Here is a 21,257-nt window from a genome sequence, read left to right as displayed (position 1 = left end):
TAATAATAAATAACATATAATAAAATACAATATATTAAAGACCCCCTGTGGTGAAAATCGAGTTTTTAATGTAGTTTGTATGTCTATCTGGTGTTTTTAACATGCTTTAAGACAAACAATGTGCAAATTCATAAGTCAACACCATTGTTTAAAACTGCAGTAAACCAAAGACCGTCTCAGACCCACGGTTTGAAATCGTTGGTGTTTCTGACGTCACAAACTACATTGTAACCAATCACGACAATGTGCTAGCAGGCTTTAGCATATTATTAACTGATGCAAGGGAGTCTGATATATTATGCCGATTTATTTTTCTGTTGATATGAAAAATCGGGTATTTAGCAATATGGCGGGTGTATGATGCATATTACGATGTTGTGATGAACTATATTCCTTTCTCCACTGACGTTGTTCAAAGCGTTTCTTAGGATACTGATTGTTAGAAGGCAGCTGACTCATGAATGTGAACATGGTTTGTGTAACATTAGCAACACATTATTAGCTGTTTGATAATGTAGTCAAGCAAACGCTAATCTTATTAATTACCCATATGTGTCCGGCGTTGTAAAAAGCGATACTATTGTGCTGTGTGTGAGTGAGTGGAGGCGGGGCTAATCAGCATATTCATAGATCAGTGTACATTAAATGAGGCAAGGGTGTAGAGTTATATTCAAGCTATTATAAGGCATTAAGAATTTTTTTTTCAAAGGAAAAAAATGTTAAATGTGTAATTTTGGTGATCATAGATGAGTTTTAAGGGATAAAATGATTGACTACAGGGTGACTTTAAATACATGTATAATATATATGTATATATGTGTGCGTACACAATATATATGGAAGATTTTTCACATTTGTTATATTTATTAATATATTAATGTAATTATTTTATACAAGGTTGCACTTTAATTTACAATATGTGTACTTACAGAGTACTTACCTAAGAAAGTACAGGGTAATATAATGTAACTACATGGGTTAAGGTTAAGTTTAGGGGTAGGTTCAGGGTTAGTACCTGGTTATTACCCAGTTATTGTAAATACTATAATAAGTATGAAGAACAAGACTTTAAAATAAAGTGCTACCTTATACAAAGCCATGGCATCCAATCTGGCAATACAAAATAGAATGGTTCTAACTGTGCATAATATAAATGGCTTCATATAACCTTTCACAACTCCCAACTCTCTTTTTGAGTTTCTCTTTTTGTAAACCTTGCAGATGCCACCAAGAGAACTGAAGTACTCATATTGTCCTACAAAAGTCACTTTATTAAAACACCTGGCTTGCACATCATGCAAATAAAGCAACTAGACAGAATCACAGCAGACTTTAAAGAGACACATGTTTCAGTTTTGTACAATGTCATTTTGATGTACTGCAACAATTCCCTGCGTTTGATACCGTGATGTGGTTGTTTCATCACAGAGAGATGGTGTTTTTCATTTCCCTTCTCATCATTCAGAACCAAACCAGATCATATGGAATCCAGACCATGATTTTGTCTTTTTTTTTTTTTTTTCGTTTTGTATCCTTTTCCAAATCTCATTGACTTTGTCTCAGCATGAACAAATGTTGTTTGTATGAGTGTTTTGTGTCACTGTCACACTGTTTTGACTCTTTAAACTACCAGTGTGATGTAGACATGGAAGGATGCCTTGTTGGAGTGGTACAGTGTAAGCTGTGCATGCAACTCATGCACATCTGATTTTTACATGATGTCAGAACTCAGTAGATCATTGCTGATTGCTACAAGATGCTTAATACTTTAAATGATTGTTGTTTATCTTCCTGGAATTATCAAACACTCGTATTTACCTGAACATCTGTTAACAGCAGCAACTTAACAACCGTATGTTAAAATGGAGATTACTGCTTTAATCAAATCACATAAACATTCTCATGGTAAATTAGACATTATGAACAAATACAAGTGATTATATGCTAAAAATAAAGCTTCCAGATGTAATTGATGAATAGCTTACACGCATTTTTTGCCACCCATTAAGTAATTTATTTTTATTAATAGGGTCTCCGTAGACGTGGGATTATACGTGGTGATGGTACTCTGCCCACTGGATCCAAACGTCCTGTCCTTGTGGGGCGAGGTGATGTGTTTGAGGTGGATGAGGATACAGACCTTGTGGACCAAAATATCTTGTCCAAAAACGGTGGTAAACCTTCCAAAACCATCCCAACTGACACTACAAGCAGTCGTGATGGAAAACCAGAATCCATATCTAAACATCTAGATGAAAACATCACCACTGACAAGCACAAACCTGGCAAACCTTCACCAAAGAAACCAGTGGATACCACAATTATCAACCTGGATGTTCAAGTACCCAAGAGACCTACCGCAAGTACTGTATCTAGTGGAGAAATCCATCTAGAAACCACCTCCAGTCCTGAGGATCGAGAATCCAACTTGTTAAAAGAGGATTCGGAGGCCACCACACAGGCTCCTGTTAGCACAACTTCTTGGGAAGGCATCTCAAAAGGCAGTGGAAGAACAACATCCAAGACTCCAGATATCCCTGCAGGGTCTGGTTGGGGATCGGAGGAGCACCCAGGTACCATTATACTTACAGGCAGGCATGGAGACCTTGTGCGTGGCTCTGATGGGAATATGTATCGCATCCAACGGGGACCTATGGGGCCAGTGGGGCCCCGGGGTGAGCCTGTGAGTATAAATTCAGTATATATCAATGTTGTTGTAAGAAAGCTAAAAAGAAAGTAAAATATAAATATTAGATGAACTTTTAGATGTGATGATCTGTTAATTTGAAAAATGAATGAAAAAGCTTATTTAAAATATTAAAGGTGCCCTAGATTAAAAAATTGAATTTACCTCGGCATAGTTGAATAACAAGAGTTCAGTACATGGAAATGACATACAGTGAGTCTAAAACACCATTATTTCCTCCTTCTTATATAAATCTCATTTGTTTAAAAGACCTCCAAAGAACAGGCGAATCTCAACATAACACAGACTGTTAGGTAACAATCGGGATCATTAATATGTACGCCCCCAATATTTGCATATACCAGCTCATGTTCAAGGCATTAGACAAGGGCAGCCAGTATTAACGTCTGGAGCTGTGCACAGCTGAATCATCAGACCAGGTAAGCAAGCAAGGACAACAGCGAAAAATGGCAGATGGAGCAATAATAACTGACATGATCCATGATATCATGATATTTTTAGTGATATTTGTAAATTGTCTTTCTAAATGTTTCGTTAACATGTTGCTAATGTACTGTTAAATGTGGTTAAAGTTACCATCGTTTCTTACTGTATTCCCGGAGACAAGACTGTCGTTATCTTATCTGTCGTTGTTGTAACTTCATTCTTTATAAATCCCTCCAACAGTGTGTAATGTTAGCTTTAGCCACGGAGCACTATGAAACTCATTCAGAATCAAATGTAAACATCCAAATAAATACAATACTTACACAATTAGACATGCTGCATGACGAACACTTTGTAAAGATCCATTTTGAGGGTTATATTAGCTGTGTGAACTTTTTTTATGTTGTTTATATGGAGTCAAATTAATGCCTTAAAGTTTTGCACAAAAATAAAGTTTTGCAAAACACAAAAAAGAATTGAGCTATAAAAAAATGTTTTGCAAACAAAAATAAAGAATTGCAAAGGAAAATAAAATATTGAGTGGAAAAAAAATAAGTTTTGCAAACAAAAATAATAAATTGCAAAATAAAATAAAGTAGTGCAAAAATAAAAATATAATCAATTACAAAAATCAATGACAGCTGTAATGCTATTTTATCTTTGCCACATAATTTTCATGCTCAAACCTACAAAATCATTTGTAACGCTCATTTTATTCTGCGTTTCAGTCAAGCGTGCGCTCACGATACCGGTTTTCTTTTGCGCTGCACTGTTCTGTGCGGATCTCTTTATGGCACTGGTTTGACGTGGGGGTGGAGTCAAGAAACGGGGGCACGCCCCCGCGAAATACATTGGAGGGGAACGTAATCGGCGACAGGTGAAATAATTCTTTGACATGGTGAAAAATAATGAATGGTTTGTTTTTGTTGGTTTGTTTAGCATATGTTGTCACTGATTACGACCCCCTCCAATGCATTTCTTATAGTAATATGACCCGTTGCGCTCTGTTTCACTGCCTGTATCCACTTTTGTGTCCTTAAACATTCGTTTTTTGGGGTCAACTGCTTATAAAAACGTATTTCTGTTTTTTTTTTTAGCTTGTTAGCTGTACACCTTGTCACGTAGCAGCTTTTAGGCATTGTTCTGTTTATTGTAATGAGTCAGAAAAGACAAGAAGGCAGCCTCACGCAATACAAAGTCAATGGAGACTGTTGGATTGTTTTTCCCCCGGTGGGCGTGGTTTTCAGATTATAATAAATGCGCTCTGTCTCTATGCTTGATCTGATCTGGGTAGCGTTTCCCAAAAGCATCGTAAGCCTAAGTTGATCGTAGCTCCACTGGTTTCCAAAAGCTTATGATGCTTTTGGGAAACGCTGCCCTGTTCTGTTGCGATCTGCGTCTCCTGCCGATGACGTGTTTCGCGGGGGCGTGCCCCCGTTTCTTGACTCCACCCCCACGTCAAACCAGTGCCATAAAGAGATCCGCACAGAAAAGTGCAGCGCAAAAGAAAACCGGTATCGTGAGCGCACGCTTGACTGAAACGCAGAATAAAATGAGCGTTGCAAATGATTTAGTAGGTTTGAGCATGAAAAATATGTGGCAAAGATAAAATAGGATTACAGCTGTCATTGATTTTTGTAATTGATTATATTTTTATTTTTGCACTACTTTATTTTATTTTGCAATTTATTATTTTTGTTTGCAAAACATTTTTTTTATAGCTCAATTCTTTTTTGTGTTTTACAAAACTTTATTTTTGTGCAAAACTTTAAGGCATTAATTTGACTCCATATGTTTAAGGCAAGCGTGAGCTCTTGGGGTGAGGAGCACGAGAATTAAAGGGGCCGCAACCTGAATCGGTGCATATTTAATGATACCCCAAAATAGGCAGTTAAAAAGGGACACCTTAGACTTATATTACATCTTTTAAAAACATGTTCTTCGGCACCTTTAATAAATACTATCATAGTGTATAAATAACACTAAATAACACTGATATATCTTGCAGAAATTGTTGGTCTTATGTCACATCCTGTTAAAGAATTATGTCAAACAATTCTGTGTCCAAGAAGGAAATGGACACAACAGCTGAAATCAATTGCTGTAGCATAGACGTCAAACAAGATATGTAAAGCTTTTTACACAATAAATAGGAAACTTCTGCCACAATCAACAAAAGCAGCAAAACCAGGTCTGATGCAGGAAGCACAAGAGGGGAAAATTAAAGAAGGGAATTATTAGGACTTTGATGTTGGATCAGGGGCATGCAGTCTATATAAGCTGCAAATGCTGTGCATTCCCAAGCCATTCATGAACTCGCTAAATAATATTAACACTATAAATTACTATAAATGTCCTTGTTTGAGGTGTACCATAAAGCTTGCATGATAAAAATTTTGGGAATACATAGTATGTAACTGTCCGTCATTTATTTATTTGCCAAACAACAGTAATTTTCTTAAAATATGCAATTTATGGAAGGTTTCGTCCAAGCGGATCCACAACAGCATTGGCACCTACGCTCTGTTGTTATGTTTCGTCATCATTGTCCTGTGTTCTCATTGGATTGCTAGCATATGGGGGATTTCATGTGCAGTCTCTTATTTAGATCTGAGCCTTTTAGTGTGTCCTAAGCCAATCCATCATACTATTTAAAGGTGAATTATTTAGTTTCTGCAACATAAGTAGCACCAACGGAATTACAAAAATACAGCATATTTTGCAAATGCCCCTTTTGCACCTCCCTCAACTCAAACATCACAATCACAGCTCTTACGGGTGCTTGTGAGGGTACGTCTCAACATGTAAATGTAAGCTACTTTTAATAAAAGGTCCAACATATTAAGAATACTTTTAGCTGTGTTGCGATGTGTCATGAGAGTAAGCAACTGAGTACCTTACACTCTGAGTCAATGTGAGTGTCTCCCTTATTAATCCCATCCAACACCAGACACATTTTTGGTTATGACGCACCACTCAGCATACCCGTTTAAAGAAGTCCCCACTCGCCACTGTGTTGTATATGTGTATTTCAGCTGTTCTCACCTTAGATTCATCTGGCTCTTTATAAATGGCTGTAGGAGTATGGGGGTAGGATTGTAGCAAAATTCCAAATAAATAGATTATGATCCACAAATAAATGTAAAGATATTCACAAAAAATAATCGTATCCAAAAATGAATAGAATGAGATCCACAAATAAGTTAGGAGTTAGGAGTTTCACAAAAAGTAATTAAATTCACAAATAAATAAAATGAGATTTACTAATAAAAAACATATTCACAAATATGTTTTTATGTCACAAGCACAACTCTGCCTGCATTTATTTAGCTGTTTCTCAATATGCGTTCTTCAGCGATCTTGCGTCCTTGTGTTCTTGCTTTACGTTATCATCAACCGTCGAAGTTCATTCCAATACTCAAGAACGCAAGAACGGAGGACGCATGAAAGTACCCGGATGTGTTCTTGATATCGAGGATGCATCGAATGCAAACTTGAGGGAATCGAACCATTACAAATCCCAGAAGACGCTGCGGCGGTCGACGTACGGAAGCCTGTAAGCTTTAAAGTTTTCATGAGATTCCAGCTAAGCTCGCAAATATGTGACGGCTCATGAAAGTAAACCATTTGTTTTGCTTCATTTTAATAAAATGATAACCTGAAGAAAGCCTGCAGTATTTTTATTGGCATATAAAAAATAATCTTAACATTGACAAAGCATAACAGCCAAAGGCTACTCATTTTCATAAATACACGTGGTGAAATAAAAAGATATAAAATTATATGAAAACAATGTCTATAATAATATGAAAGAATTTTTTAACAGGTTATGACAATTGTTTGTGATGTTATGTTGTATTTATTGTGCATTAGCCACTTATAATATGCTGGGACGGTCAGTTGAGCAACAAGATCGCAGCACATCTCAATTCTCAAATGATGCGTTCTTTGTCCTCGCGTCCTTCGAGATCGTTCTTTCAAGGTCGCCTGGCAAGACCGGACTCCACGAGAACACAAGTCCGTTCTCTGCGTTCTTGGAATTGAGAAACAGCCATAGTGAATCACCACCTGTACATTTGTGAATCTCTTCCTGCGCATTTGTGGATTCTGAAACAATTCTAGCTTCAAGAACTCAGACAAATCCACAAATAGGTCGACTCCACCCACCAACTACTCAAGCCAATCATATAACGGCCACGTGGCGCTGATCAATCACAGCACACTCTCGCTACAACCAATCACGTTTTGCTTTACAATTGGGGTGAACAGACTCTGAAAGGAGCTCCATAGTATTTATTTTTTGTGAATATCTTTACATTTATTTGTATATAATGTATTTATTTGGAGATTAGCTACTAGTCAAAATGCAACGTTCACCTGGCTTTACAAGTGACTGGGCCTAACAGAAGTAAACCCAGATGTGGTGCCATCTGGAGGCCTCTGGCTGAGCTTCAGTGGCCCAGGCATTGTAAAAGGCCTCCATTAGTTCATGAAGGGTTGATTTATATGAGGTGGCTGAAAGCATTAAGCACTGCCTGGGAGCAAAACGCAGTAGAGATGCAGTAATTAATACCCCCTCTTCTTCACATCTCTATTACTATCATACCCTCCATTTCTGTCTTGGTGGGGGTCAAGCTTTTAGTCATATGTTGAATAAGGACCTGATTTTATCATGCTACGGAGTTAAAAGCCTGTTCTTATTAAAACTAAGTGTTTATATGAACCCCTTCGCTTGAGTCTAAAATATTGTACTGCGATGCAGTGTTATTGTTAACTAAAACTGTTAAAATGTAAATGTTAGATAAAAAACTCAAATTAGAATGCCTTGGCAGCTAAAATAACTAAAACTGAAATAAAAATAAATTAAAGCTAAATAACTTTTTTACAAAAGCAAAAACTAATAAAATGACAAATGCATATTACAAAATTACTAAAACTTACACTAAAATGAGAATGAAAACTGGAAATATAAAAATAAAACCTAATTCTATGTTTTAATAAATACTATAAAAGTATATAAATGTTGGTTCAGTAACAATGGTTCAGTATTTTATTTGTTTAAAGCTAGATCAGTTAAGTTAACAAAGCTTGTTATAAACTGTTTAGAGCCATTAAGTGATAAAAGTTTGTACTCTATGTGAATGGTTTTGTTGCAAAAAAACAGATGTCATCATGCAGGAAGTCAACTTTTAGACTGGCATTGTAATTGTTAACAGGTTAGGCTTAAGTGTAACAATGTGCTTTTTTTTTTTACCTGGTCAGAGTACCATTAAAGTTAATGGATTTTTTTAACTTGTCTGAACTCTGAATAGTTGTTTTGTTTGTTCAGATCAAGACTGTTTGTCAGTTTGTTATTGCTTATTTACTTCTTTCTACTAGCTATAAAACTTCCATTTTAACCCTGTTAAACAAGCTTGCTTGCCATTAAAAATAAAAGCTGCATGTTTTATTTTGTTCACACTCTGGCTTTGTATAATTTAAGTTGTTTTTCTTTGCTCCTTCTAGGGATGTCCTGGGAGTGTTGGCTATCCAGGAGCCAAAGGTGATAAGGTATGATAATCAGAGCGTTTACTAATGATACATTATTCACATCAATCCTTTAGGATGAATTAAGTCAAGCCGAGGTCAAAGTGCTTCACCACTAAAGTTCATGGAAAGTTCACGTGCCTGTGGTCATGACCGGCTGACCCCTTGCGTCCTTTTAGGACCTTTGTCACTTCATATGACTACTCTCATATGTTCAGTCTACAAACAGAATTCGAAATGCCAACAGGGAAGCTTGCAAAACATGTCAGTCTGACTTCCTATACAGTATTTCTTTAAAGTCACAGATAAATAAAAATTAAATTTCATTTTGCTTCAACTTCTTGCACTTTTTTTTCTTTTTCACTTTATAGTTAGAAATGTAACACTTCAACTTTAAGTGTTACATTTCTAAATATCAAAAATATATATCAAAATATATCCCAATATTTGAATATAAAAAATATTCCATTGACAGAATGTTAATCAACAAGATGTTGTATGTGTCGTAACCATGGCATAAAGGTTCTATTGCACCATTTTGTTTATGCGAAACCAAAAAAATAAGTTTATCTAAAACTTTAACGCTATGTACACTACCATTCATAAGTTTGGGTTCTGTAAGAAGTCGTTTATGCCAATCAAGGCTACATTTACAGTAATAATACTGGAAAGAAAGCAATAATATCAATAATAGTATCATTACAATCTAAAATAACTGTTTTCTGTTATAATATATTTTAAACATATTTTAAACAATATATTTTTAGGGCAAAGCTGAATTTTCAGCAACCATTACTCTAGTCTTTACTGTCACATGATCCTTCAAATCATTCTAATATGCTGATTTGGTGCTGAAGTAACATTTCTTATTATTATCAATGTTGAAAGTTGCTTAATATTTTGTGGACATTGTGATACTTTTTTTTTTCAGGATTCTTTGATGAATCTTTAAAAGAAATAATAATAAAATAAAAAAAATCTTATTGACAGACTTTTGAACAGTAGTGTAATTGTATAGGCACTTGTATTGACATTGGGAAAAGAAAATTTAATTATCGGTTATCTGGTGATATCTAAACTGATCTAGGCTGCGTTTCCTAAAGCACCGTAAGCTTAAATAAATCGTAGAACCATTGCCACCAATGGTCTCTACAATCAACTTAGTTCACAGTGGTTTTGAGAAACACTGCCCTGATCTGTTCTGTACAGTGCTGTTTTACAGTATGTGCCATTTGTCTGTTTATACAACGCAGATGTGTGATGGACTTTTGTTTATCATCCCAACAGCTGAGCTGTCATCAGGTTTGGGATTTGTAAAAGCTTGTAAGCATATGTCAGTGTAAAGGGATATAATAATATAGTGATGCAGTCCTCCTTACTGTTGTCATGTTTTTCTAGGGTGCCATTGGGCTTAAGGGCCGTCCAGGTCGCCGTGGATTCCCAGGACCTCCTGGGCCACCTGGGCTGCCCACATTCTACCTGTGGAGAAACACACCTGAGGAATGGGCTGCGTTTCAGGTGTGTTTTCTCTCTTTTTTTACAGGTTTTCCTGACTGAATGCTCTGTCCCTGTCTGTGGTCTCCCTGTCTTCATTCTTTATCCCTTTAAAGTGGCTGTCAGTGCACAGCTGTATCTTGTGTAATAGCTCAGAGAAACACCACAGTCGTGATTGAATAAAGATGCCCTCAGAGAAAGAGAGAGAAAGAGGAAGGAATTCTCTCTTGTTGTTGTAATGGGGTATTTGTTTCCTACAGCCTTTGAACTGTCCCGCACTGTACATTCAGCAATCCAGCTGAGGGCAAACGCTTTTTCTTCTCTTACTGCCGCATGAGATCATAAGTTGTTCCTGTAACTAAAGGAAAAAGCAGGAGGGATATCCCCTTTGCACAAGCCCAGAACAAGGTCACCTTAACACAATCAATCAGTCTCACCCTTCATGTCAGTTTCCAGCTCTGTATCTCTGAACGCATCTCCTTTGTGATAACCGAAACCTCAGTCAAGTGTGGTCTAATTAAAAGCAGCCTGTGACCTTGTAGCTTATTTTGGTATCCGTGTCCTTTGTGCAAGATGCTGTCTTTGTGAACGCCTTTGTAGTTTACAGGGCAGTATTTAAGTCTAAGGTCTGGTTGGATGGGAATGGATCATTAAAGCTTTAGTAAGACCAGAATAGTATGGTTATGGCTTTTGCCTTCATTAAAATGACTCCTCAGAGTAATGAAGAGGAAAGCTTCAAGAATAGACTAGGAATGACAAAATTTTATATTTTGAAAATTGGCTAATTGGTGGGTTGTCTGAATAACCATCCAATCAATCTGCCCAAGGAAGCTCAGTATAATTAGGCTGGTTTTGACTTCTCCTGACCCAGATTAGTAGGGATGCACATCAGAAATAGAATCAATATTAATGCCAAATCATGATATTGATTTGCAATATTATATTGCAGTAGTTTGATTTGCAATAGTAAAATCATGAAGGCTGTGATTCAATTAAATCTATTCAAAAACTGTGGGAATGTGGCCTATGAAAACTCAAGTGGAACTCAAGTATTAAGTCTGTTCCTGTGTTGAGTTTGTTCATGTAAAGAGTATACCCAAGTGTGAACACTTCATTTTTTCACATTTTCTCATATTTGTTCAACCCTAAAAGGATGTTTCACTCTAAAAAAGTATTCAGAGCTTTTTCATTTTTTTTTTCTATGCAGATGCACTCTTCTTTTATAATGATTAGTTCTTTTCAACTATAGCTATTCAAGTCATAACATTTCTAAGCGGGCCCTTACATACTGTAAGTAAATGTAAAACAGTTCAACGAGATGTAACAGTTTGGAACATACCAAAGGAGTCTCAAGACACATTTTAAAAAGTTGGACTGTTTGTAACTTGACGTAGTGTGCTAAAAATGTAGCACTTATAGCACAAGACACTCCTAAAAACATCCTGCATGCATATGGCTATAGCTGTGGTGGTCATATCAAAAGAGTTTTATCAAGTTGTTGGACAGCTAGTTGACCCATCCTTAGGACAACCAGAGCACTGGAGGTTCTGTAGGTTTAGCTTTACAGATTATCACACAATGCTTTAATATCAGCTGTGATATTGATGATGTGATAAACATGGATAGTCATGTGATGGCTCAAATAAATTATATTTTTCTCTCACTCTCTCCTCCAGCAAACATCGTTCTTCCAGCTTCTTCGTGCAGGCTGGCCTGTAAGTATACAGCACATCTTTGTGTAAGTTATATTTCTGAACATGGAATATCCCTGACACTGGTCTGCTTCCTGTGAGCTTGTAGAGAGCGCAAGGTCTGCCAGGTCCGGAAGGAGAGATGGGGAAACCTGGGCTACAGGTGAGGCAAATCCTGTCTATCCCTGCGTCCCAATGTCCATACTATCCATCCTAAATAGCATGTGCATAGTATGTTGAAAAGAGTATGCCAAAAGTCCCCGGATGGTCTACTATTTCCGGTAGATTTTCGAAGTGTGCATCCGTGCACACTATAAAGGCTAATATTGTCCACAACCCATTGAACGAGGATTCAGTTTGCAACTACAAACAAAAGTAAAAAGTGTTTAAAAAACATGTCAGATATGTGCGATTGACGCTGAGAGGTTTGAGTGACTAATAATCAGTTCAACCTGGTAGAAAATATTTAATGTTATCCGTGTTATTTTCATCTGCAAATACCAATGTGGACTTTTATAAATATATAAATGGCCATTAACTTTTAAATGCATCATTATGCATTAATATGAGAAGAGTTCTCCACATGAAAGACCCGCGACTGCAGATCAACGTGCTGCATTTCTCTCCGATACGGTAGGAAATTAGCTAAATGAAATGTGGAGGATGTAAGATGATTGACAGGCCAGTTTACGGTAAAAGGATGTGACAGAGAGAAAAGACACGATTGTATGACGTGTTAGTATGTCCCAAAGCTTATCTACTATTTTGCTACACACTCAAAAGTAAGTACTTTTTGTTCACAGAAAGAGTACATACTTTTAGGGTGTAGTATAAGTAGGTGAATTGGGACGCAGCATTTGTGTACCACCTGCTTTAATTAGGCTTAGTGGCACCTGTGTTATGTAGCTCAGTACTTCCTGATCTCAGATGACAACACCTGCTCTGCTAAATCATGCTCTATCTCTCTCTCTCTCTACCTTCTCTACTAGGGGCCACCTGGGGAGCCAGGTGAACGAGGACGTCCAGGACGTATGGGAGACATGGTAATATCCTATATTGCAATCATTCTCATTTTTAGTGGTGCTTAATAAGGATCATTTTTATCAGTGGTGCTTGCTTTGGAAAGCATCCATTCTGCTAATTAATTACATACTAACTAATAACCTACTAATTGTATACCATTTGTTCACCAAAATGTTGCTGTTTTTAATTATAGTGTATTCGTAATAAGAAAATACAACAGTCTGTCAAGACAGCTGTAATTGTAAATAGGCTAATATTTTCTCTTTTTTGTCAGAGCAAGACATCATGTCACCTCAAATTAATTAATTAGCTGCCTTTTTATTGAACTGGGCAGTTATTACACACACAACCCCACCCAATCATTGCTGAGATTTAACCACAGATGTAAACAAAGGCCCTTGTCTTTGCAATCCTCATTGCGGTTTGTGACTGACACGTTTTGCTTCCAAAAACCTGTGCATGAATCACTGCTTAACTTAGCTTCTGTGAGCATTTAATGAAGTACAGTGCACCGCTATGGGAAGGAGTTTTTTTTTCTCTTTTTTTTTTTCTCTAAGTCATGTTTATAAAAGCTACTGAAATGACATAATCCTGGCTTAATCTAAGCCTTGTCTGCGAAACCGGGCCTAAATTAATTTTTATCACTTCACCATTCTGATATATTTAGATGTAATTTAACTGTAGGTCAGAAAACCAGCATGTATAGTACAGCATCCATCCATACATTCTCCAGTAAATTTGGTACCTGTAGACTAACTGTAAGCAAACAGCACTGAAAGTCTTAGACATTACATAATATAGCAACAATTACAGTATTAGTTCATGATATTATGACTCACATGTATTTTTCTTTAATTTATAATGATTTAATCTGTGCTATTCTGCAGGGTGACCGTGGACCAAAAGGTGTGGTGGGAAGAACAGGAGTCTATGGAAAGGATGGGGAAAACGGACTGGACGGGCCTCAGGGGTCTCCAGGGATTCCAGGACCAAAGGTCAAGTAACCATGTTACACCATACACAAATAACTCTTGTAACACTCTGATCCAGACTGTTTAACTTTAGTAGAAATAAGCAATTTATTTCAGTATCCTGACCTATAAGTGTTTTAATTTGTGAGATGTTTCCTGTTAACAATTCAGTTTTAAATTCTAAAACACAGGGTCCTCTAGGATATAAAGGTGAATCAGGCTCACCTGGAGAGAAAGGAGAAGAGGTGAGGCAAAATTGATGCTGGTAACTAAAATGTTGTAGGTTCAAATCCAATGATGAACTATCTTTTGTACCCTTGAACACAGCACTTTTTTACCCAAGGACTAACACTGTTAATTTTTTTGCAGGGCATTATTGGACCAGAGGGTCCATGTGGGGATATGGGAAAAGCCGGTGAGAAAGTAAGCCATCATTAAACCAATAAAGTCAATAAATGCTAGAACCCTATTTTATAGGGTGCATTGTTTGTATATATTGCCATCTAGTGGTCAGGCAAAGAACTAATAAATAGGCACTTGTAATTTATCTCATTCTAGGAACACGGTTTGGTAATTTTAAGTGTTTATGAAAAAATTTAAGCTATGCTTCACATTTACAGGGCTCAAAAGGAGTACCTGGCTCTCCTGGTCCTGTCGGCCCTCCTGTAAGTCTTCTGCTGTAACTATGACTGCAGCATTATTCATTGTAGCAACTGTATGAATAAACATAAACAAGACTTATTCTTTAATTACATCTGGCCTTGTCATTTAAATATACATGGTTATAATAACAATATTAACCTAATAATCCTTTTCAGCATCTTGCCTGATTGTATTTTGATTCTTCTTCAGGGTCCACAAGGCATGAGAGGTATGGAGGGCCCTGAAGGGCATCCCGGGCCTGATGTAAGTGAAGACAAAATTATTATAATTGCACAAAATGATTATAATGCACTAAATGCTCAACATTTGTTTATCAAATGCACAAGTGTACATATAACATGAGGACTTTTTCACATCAAAGTTTACATCTAGTTATAGTAATGTTAATGTTACTGTTTACAGGGTGATGATGGGATGGATGGACCACCAGGTCTTCCGGGTGCACCTGTAAGTAATACAGAATATGTCTGTGTGACTCAATATGGATCGACTAAAACATCATTGCATTGACACTACATTATGTGCTTCCTGTTTCAGATAAATAATTTTCCTCGTCACTACACTGTATTTTATCATGCTTTTCATGTATGATTTGTCCATTTTCTTTCAATCTCAGTTTGTTTAAATGTTTGCAGGGAGCTCCTGGTTGGACAGGTGTGGTTGGCGCCCAGGGGCCTAATGGGTCTCGTGTAAGTATTTTGGCCATTTCAAACTGTTCCAATCAATTGTTAATCTGTGACATACTAACATTTTCTATTTTACTTTCTAGGGGGAGCCTGGGCCTCCTGGAGCTGTTGGTCTTCCAGGCCCACAGGTATGCTATTTATTATATGGGACAGTGTAATGTTCCTGATAAATGATCTCTGTATAACTTATATGTCATTTAATAGGGTCCCCAGGGATTAGAGGGACAGATCGGGCCTCCAGGGCCCAGGGGTCCACAGGTGAATGTCTTCTATGAGTGTTCTACTATAATTAATCTATAAAGAGATGATAGTCTTGAAGTTTTTTTTATATGGGTATCTACATGCTAATATTATGCATACTAAGTTGGTAAAGCTTTTTTTATGTAGCACCTTTTAAAACAGTAAAAGCTTTACATAAAAAAAAATACATACACGTATAGAAATAAGACAGTAAAATTACTAAAATCACATAGAAGAAATAAGATAATAAAATACGAAGTGACTAGCCTGTGACAGGCTCTGTTATACAATATATTACGTGAACATGATCCATATTATTCCATTCATATGTTTCTCCACTAGGGGCTGTCTGGCCAGGAGGGTTTACCTGGTCCAAAAGGAGAGCCTGTAAGAACTTTAAGTTAAATATCTTTCTTTAAATTACTTTGATCTTAATAAAATTCAAAGATATTTAATCTGAACACATACACTAGTCGATGAGTTTCCTATGCTCATCAAGGCTGCATTAATTTGATCAAAAATGAATAAAAAAAGTATTTATTTCTTAAAAAATAAATAAATAAATAATAATTAAAATATATACTGACACCAAACGTTTGAATGGTGGTATACCTTCTTATCCCTGCTCATTTACAGGGACCTGCAGGGCCAATGGGCCTCAGAGGGGAGCCAGGATTTGAAGGATTAATGGTAAAAGCCTAATTCAGTCTGAAGTGTTTCTTTTTTGTTATTGTTTTTAATGAGAATTGTTCATACCATGTTCACACTTTAAGAACAAGCTAAAATGGCCACCAACTGATGTATCACATCAGCTGTTACTCATAACTAGAGAAACATATAGTACACATAGTATACATTTCTAAACAAACTCCACGGTACTAGTTTTTGTAGCAAAAAAAAAAAAAAAATGTAATCAAGGTAATTTTGTTTCATACATGTACTGGTTAATTAAAGTCATTCTGTGTCGTCTTCGTGTTTTCTTAATTTTAGGGTGTGTTAGGAACACAAGGACCAAAAGGATTTACTGGTATCAAAGTAAGCTCATGCCATCTCTGTTTTAACCTGTCTTTACTACATATCTGAGTTTTTATTTTGGCTCTTAATAGCTTTACTGTCTTTTAAGGGTAACAGAGGACCTGATGGAGACCAGGGAGACTTTGGACCTAAAGGAAACAAAGTAAACATAAAAATACAAATATTTACTGTCTACATGGTACATTAAGTGGATGTACTAGGTTTCTACACTCATGATAACAGCACTTGTTAAAAATTGTATTTTCTTTCCAGGGTGCTAGAGGAGCCCCAGGGTTTCAGGGCATTCAAGGTGTGCAGGGACCAACGGGCTTTCCTGGTTTCCCAGGCTTCAGAGGTCTGCAAGGACCACTGGGTATCCAGGTATGAGTTACACTAATATTGCTTCACTAAAAGCAAATGTGTCTATTTCAAGTGATATTAGTTTGTTTATCTGTACATGGTTAGTCTTAATACACATATTTCCTCACATACATAGGGAGAGGATGGAGAGGCTGGTCCGCATGGCAAAGTGGGCAAGGAGGGGTCAAAGGTTAGAGTTGCTCTGTACTATAGGCATTAGGATTTATACCCCCAGTTTCAAAAACAAGGCTTAAGCTCGTCCCAGACTAAAATGCATGTTTGAGCTGTTTTAACTGATAGCAACTTGCACTAACATATCTTAAAATATGTCAGTGCCATTGTTTTGTCTCAAGATGCACACCAGTAATGTTTTTTTTTAAATGTCCTAATTGGATTTAGGCCTAATCCTGGCTTAATCTAAGCCTTGTCTGTGAAACCGGGCCACAGTGTCTTAAATTATAAAAACCCTTAAGTGTAATATTCTTCATCACTAATGTGAAATGTCCATTTTACTGAAGGGGAGCAGAGGTCTTGAAGGCCTCCCTGGAAAGCCTGGTCCTAGAGGCCTAAAGGTAACACACTTTATGGTATATTATCATATACACTGCCATTTAAGTTTGAGGTCAGTAAGAATTTAATACTATTATTCATCAACAATGCATTAGATTGATCAGTAAAGACTTTTACATTGTTACAAATTATGTTGTATTTAGAATTTTTGTATTACAAAATACAAATTTCATTGTTACAATTTCTATTTAAAAATAAATAAATTGAGTTTCCTCAACAATATTAAGTGATTAACTGTTTCAACACTGATAATAATAAGAAACGTTTCATGAGCACCAAATCAGTACATTAGAATTATTTCTGAAGGATCATGTGACAATAAAAATTGGAGTAATCACTGCTGAAAATTCAGCTGTCATCATAGGAATAAATTTATATAAATTAATATATTTTAAAATGTATTAAAATTAGGGTTAAAAAAAAAAAAAAAAATATATATATATATATGTATATGTATATATATATATATATATATATATATATATATATATATATATATATATATATATATATATATATATATATATATATATATATATATATATATATATATATATATATATGTATATATAAATACACACAAATTAATGTATATATTTAAGAGAAATGTTATGTAAAAAATATTTTTATTTATATATAATATAAATTATATAAAAATATAAATACATATACTTGTAAATATTTCTCAAATATATACATGAATGTGTTTGTATTTATATATACATAATAATTACACACAGTACACCCACATATATTAGGCAAACTCAGACTTTTATTTTGTATGTGATTATTCACGATTAATCATTTGAAAGATTAAAATAAAATAGGTCCTAATTGAAATAGAAAACAGTTATTTGAAATTCTAATAATATTTAACAGTATGACATTTTTTACTGACCCCAAATATTTGAAAGGTAGTGTATTATGGTCATAAGCTTTAAGGTATTACAAATAGAAAATGTCATCTAGTTGAGCTGTATGATATTGTTTTAATAAATTTTCAGGGACGAACAGGGCAGAGGGGTCACACTGGCATGCCTGGACTTCCTGTAAGTGTCCATACGCAAAAGCTGAGAGTAGTGGAAATCCTTACCTCCCCAGTTAATATCAATCTCCTGTGTAGAATGTTGATTATGTCAGTGTTGATGGTGTTTATTGCAGGGTTTACCTGGCCCACCTGGACCTGTTGGAGCTGAAGGAAAGCCTGGTACACAGGTTCCCATTCTATATTCTAATACCATGATAACTGTGAAAAGTAGATTTTTTTACTGTAAAAAAAAAAAAAAAAATGCATTTTTACATAAATTAAAAATAAATACAAACCTACTGGCTACTGTGAGAAAACATGAAAACATTATATGATTTCAAATTTTCGACTTTATTCTAGTCATAATTCTACTTTTTTGAATCATATGGTTTCAGATGACATTTCAAATGACTTTTTCAAAAGATAAATAAATTGTAAATTCTTGTTCTAGAATTTGTAGAATAGAATATTATAATAAATACAAATACATCTCATTTATTGTTACGATTACTACAAATAACTCAGTAAAGGTTCTAGTAAATATAAACAGGTATTTTAACCAGCACTTGTAGCGTTACACATTGAGACTGTAAAAAGTTCAAATTGATTCATTGTTCTTTCTTGTGCTCCAGGGACTGCAAGGCCTTGTGGGTAATGCAGGAATTAAAGGACCGATGGTGGGTTCAGAACTCTTTACATAGCAATATCCCACCTACAAATTGTCTAAATTGGTATTTATAAAGTCATTAATATAGTCTTTGGCTACTGGGCAGGAACTGTTTATTTAGCTATCACTGCTACGCTTTCATATTGAGCACCTCTTAACAGACTTTATATACCATTAATGAGCCATTTTTGGCAGTGAATGGAGCTCTGTAATGCCGATTGTTGTCATGAATCCAGCAGACTGAACTCCCGGTGCAGAGCAAATAAAAAACGATGATCACATTTTATAGAGGATGGGCTATGCCTTTTATGAATCATAAAGAGGTTATACAAACAAAGACAGTCTTTCCAGGAATTTAGTGGGCACCAGTGTTTTGTGCAGCTTGTCAAAAGTTTAATTTGCACCCCTATAAATGACTCTAGTAAAATGCAGTAAACGAGAAGAGTAATGGTCGGTGGTGGTAGCAGAAAACACTGGTACACACATGAACACACAGGCTTTTAAGGTCTTGGTTGGTTTCCCAAACTTCAGGGATTGCAAGGTATTCCTGGAGAACCTGGTCAGGATGGACCCCCAGGATCTATGGTGAGTTTTTTTCTCTATTCCCTGTCATTTCCACACATGTCTAAGTTTCTAGTCAGCTGTACCTGAAGCGGAATAGCTTATTTGTAAGCACAAGAATTATGACAAAATGTCAGCATAATAGAAAAAAACTCCCCTGTTTGCAAGACAGACACCCACCTGACCCCTATCTGACTTGCCAATTTTATTACCCACAGTACCTATATTCAGAAAACATAATAAATTGAATCCATATTGCATATTATTTTTCATAGTATTGAATTTGTTACACTGTGCATTCAGATCAGGGGATGTGCCGTTAAATTTTCAATAATTCTTGGCACGCCTGCCTTTCAGTGTCTAAAAAGGTTGAGGTGGTTGTCTTGAAGTTATATGTGTTGTCTGGTTTTTAGCTTTGCATTTCTATACACATAAGGCATATGATTACACTTGCACACATTCTGCTCTTTCTCACACAACAAGGGAGCACATGCAAATAGAGATCAAAGCATATTTGGGTCTTTGAATCAGCCATTGTTTGTGTAACTTGTCTTGTAAGACAGACTACAAAGCAAATTTACAAACTTGAATCCTTTGAAACAACTACTGTTGTGTCTGAGCTAATTAATTCAACTCTTGACCCCCGTTCAGTAATATTAGGATGATTTCTGAAGGATCATGTGAAGACTGAAGTAATGGCTGCTGAAAATTCAGCTTTGTCTTCCCTGAAATAAATTACATTTTAAAATATTTTAAAACAGAAAACACTTACTGTAATAATTGTAAAATTGTCGTAATTTTCCACAATATTTCTGTTTTTACTGTATTTGTAGTTAAAGTCCCCCTGAAGTCAACAATTTTATCCCTTAAAACTCATCTTTGATCACCAAAATGACATATTTAAACGTTTTTTCTTCACGCCTTAAAACAGCTTGAATATAACTCTACACCCTTGCCTCATTTAGTATACGTGGTCATATGAATATGCAAATTATCGCCACCTCCGAAGAGATCCACTCGTTGATGATCACAAATTGATGTGATTGGTTACATGGGAGTTTGTGATATTAGAAACATCAGCGATTTCAAACTGCGTTTTTGAGACTGTTCACTGCAGTTCACTGCAGAAAAAATACTCGGCAATATTCAGGTTAAATGCCATATTGAACTTAACGCAGATGAAAACAAGGCTGTGAGGGAGAGACGTACAGTCTTTAAAATGGTTTGCACTGTATAAAGGTCTTAGATCACGTAATTTTCAGTATGTTGTTAAACAACAGTACAATCCATCGAACACACTGTATTCTATCCCTCACAACCTCACTTTCATACCTGGCAAAAATTGGTGCTACCCTGGTCTATAAGATTACTTCAGCAAATCAATACAAAAATAAAATACTGCATTGTGATCTGTTTGTGAATTGTTAAATCTGTAATGATGATTTTGTATGTAAATGACAGGGTCCTCCAGGACGAGAGGGGCCCATGGGCAGTCCAGGACCACCAGGAGAGAGGGTATGTTACGATTTATTTGTTTGCTCTTAGGATGCTTTCACACCTGCCTCATTTAGTTTAGTTGAATCGTACTAGAGTTCACTATCCCCTTTGGTGCGGTTGTTTGGGCAGTTGTG

The 21,257-nt window shown here is 36.0% G+C and overlaps 1 protein-coding gene across 1 annotated transcript in view; it reads left to right on the top strand.

Annotated features, from left to right (window-relative positions):
• The window catches only part of si:ch211-196i2.1 (collagen alpha-1(II) chain), a 77,877-nt gene that overhangs the window by 39,359 nt on the left and 17,261 nt on the right, over positions 1-21,257 (top strand). Inside the window, exons 7-33 of the mRNA XM_067376436.1 lie at positions 2,030-2,683; positions 8,639-8,683; positions 10,058-10,177; positions 11,830-11,868; positions 11,954-12,007; positions 12,834-12,887; positions 13,755-13,862; positions 14,030-14,083; positions 14,208-14,261; positions 14,459-14,503; positions 14,691-14,744; positions 14,904-14,948; positions 15,137-15,190; positions 15,271-15,315; positions 15,392-15,445; positions 15,770-15,814; positions 16,064-16,117; positions 16,418-16,462; positions 16,551-16,604; positions 16,715-16,822; positions 16,938-16,991; positions 17,320-17,373; positions 18,376-18,420; positions 18,533-18,586; positions 19,031-19,075; positions 19,597-19,650; positions 21,088-21,141. Coding sequence (XP_067232537.1) covers positions 2,030-2,683; positions 8,639-8,683; positions 10,058-10,177; positions 11,830-11,868; positions 11,954-12,007; positions 12,834-12,887; positions 13,755-13,862; positions 14,030-14,083; positions 14,208-14,261; positions 14,459-14,503; positions 14,691-14,744; positions 14,904-14,948; positions 15,137-15,190; positions 15,271-15,315; positions 15,392-15,445; positions 15,770-15,814; positions 16,064-16,117; positions 16,418-16,462; positions 16,551-16,604; positions 16,715-16,822; positions 16,938-16,991; positions 17,320-17,373; positions 18,376-18,420; positions 18,533-18,586; positions 19,031-19,075; positions 19,597-19,650; positions 21,088-21,141 — 2,145 coding nt within the window. The remainder of the gene's footprint in view (positions 1-2,029; positions 2,684-8,638; positions 8,684-10,057; positions 10,178-11,829; positions 11,869-11,953; positions 12,008-12,833; positions 12,888-13,754; positions 13,863-14,029; positions 14,084-14,207; positions 14,262-14,458; positions 14,504-14,690; positions 14,745-14,903; positions 14,949-15,136; positions 15,191-15,270; positions 15,316-15,391; positions 15,446-15,769; positions 15,815-16,063; positions 16,118-16,417; positions 16,463-16,550; positions 16,605-16,714; positions 16,823-16,937; positions 16,992-17,319; positions 17,374-18,375; positions 18,421-18,532; positions 18,587-19,030; positions 19,076-19,596; positions 19,651-21,087; positions 21,142-21,257) is intronic.

This window comes from Chanodichthys erythropterus, chromosome 22, assembly GCF_024489055.1.
Source record: "Chanodichthys erythropterus isolate Z2021 chromosome 22, ASM2448905v1, whole genome shotgun sequence".
Classification (NCBI taxonomy): Eukaryota; Metazoa; Chordata; class Actinopteri; order Cypriniformes; family Xenocyprididae; genus Chanodichthys; species Chanodichthys erythropterus.
This window is presented reverse-complemented; position numbering and strand designations above follow the sequence as displayed.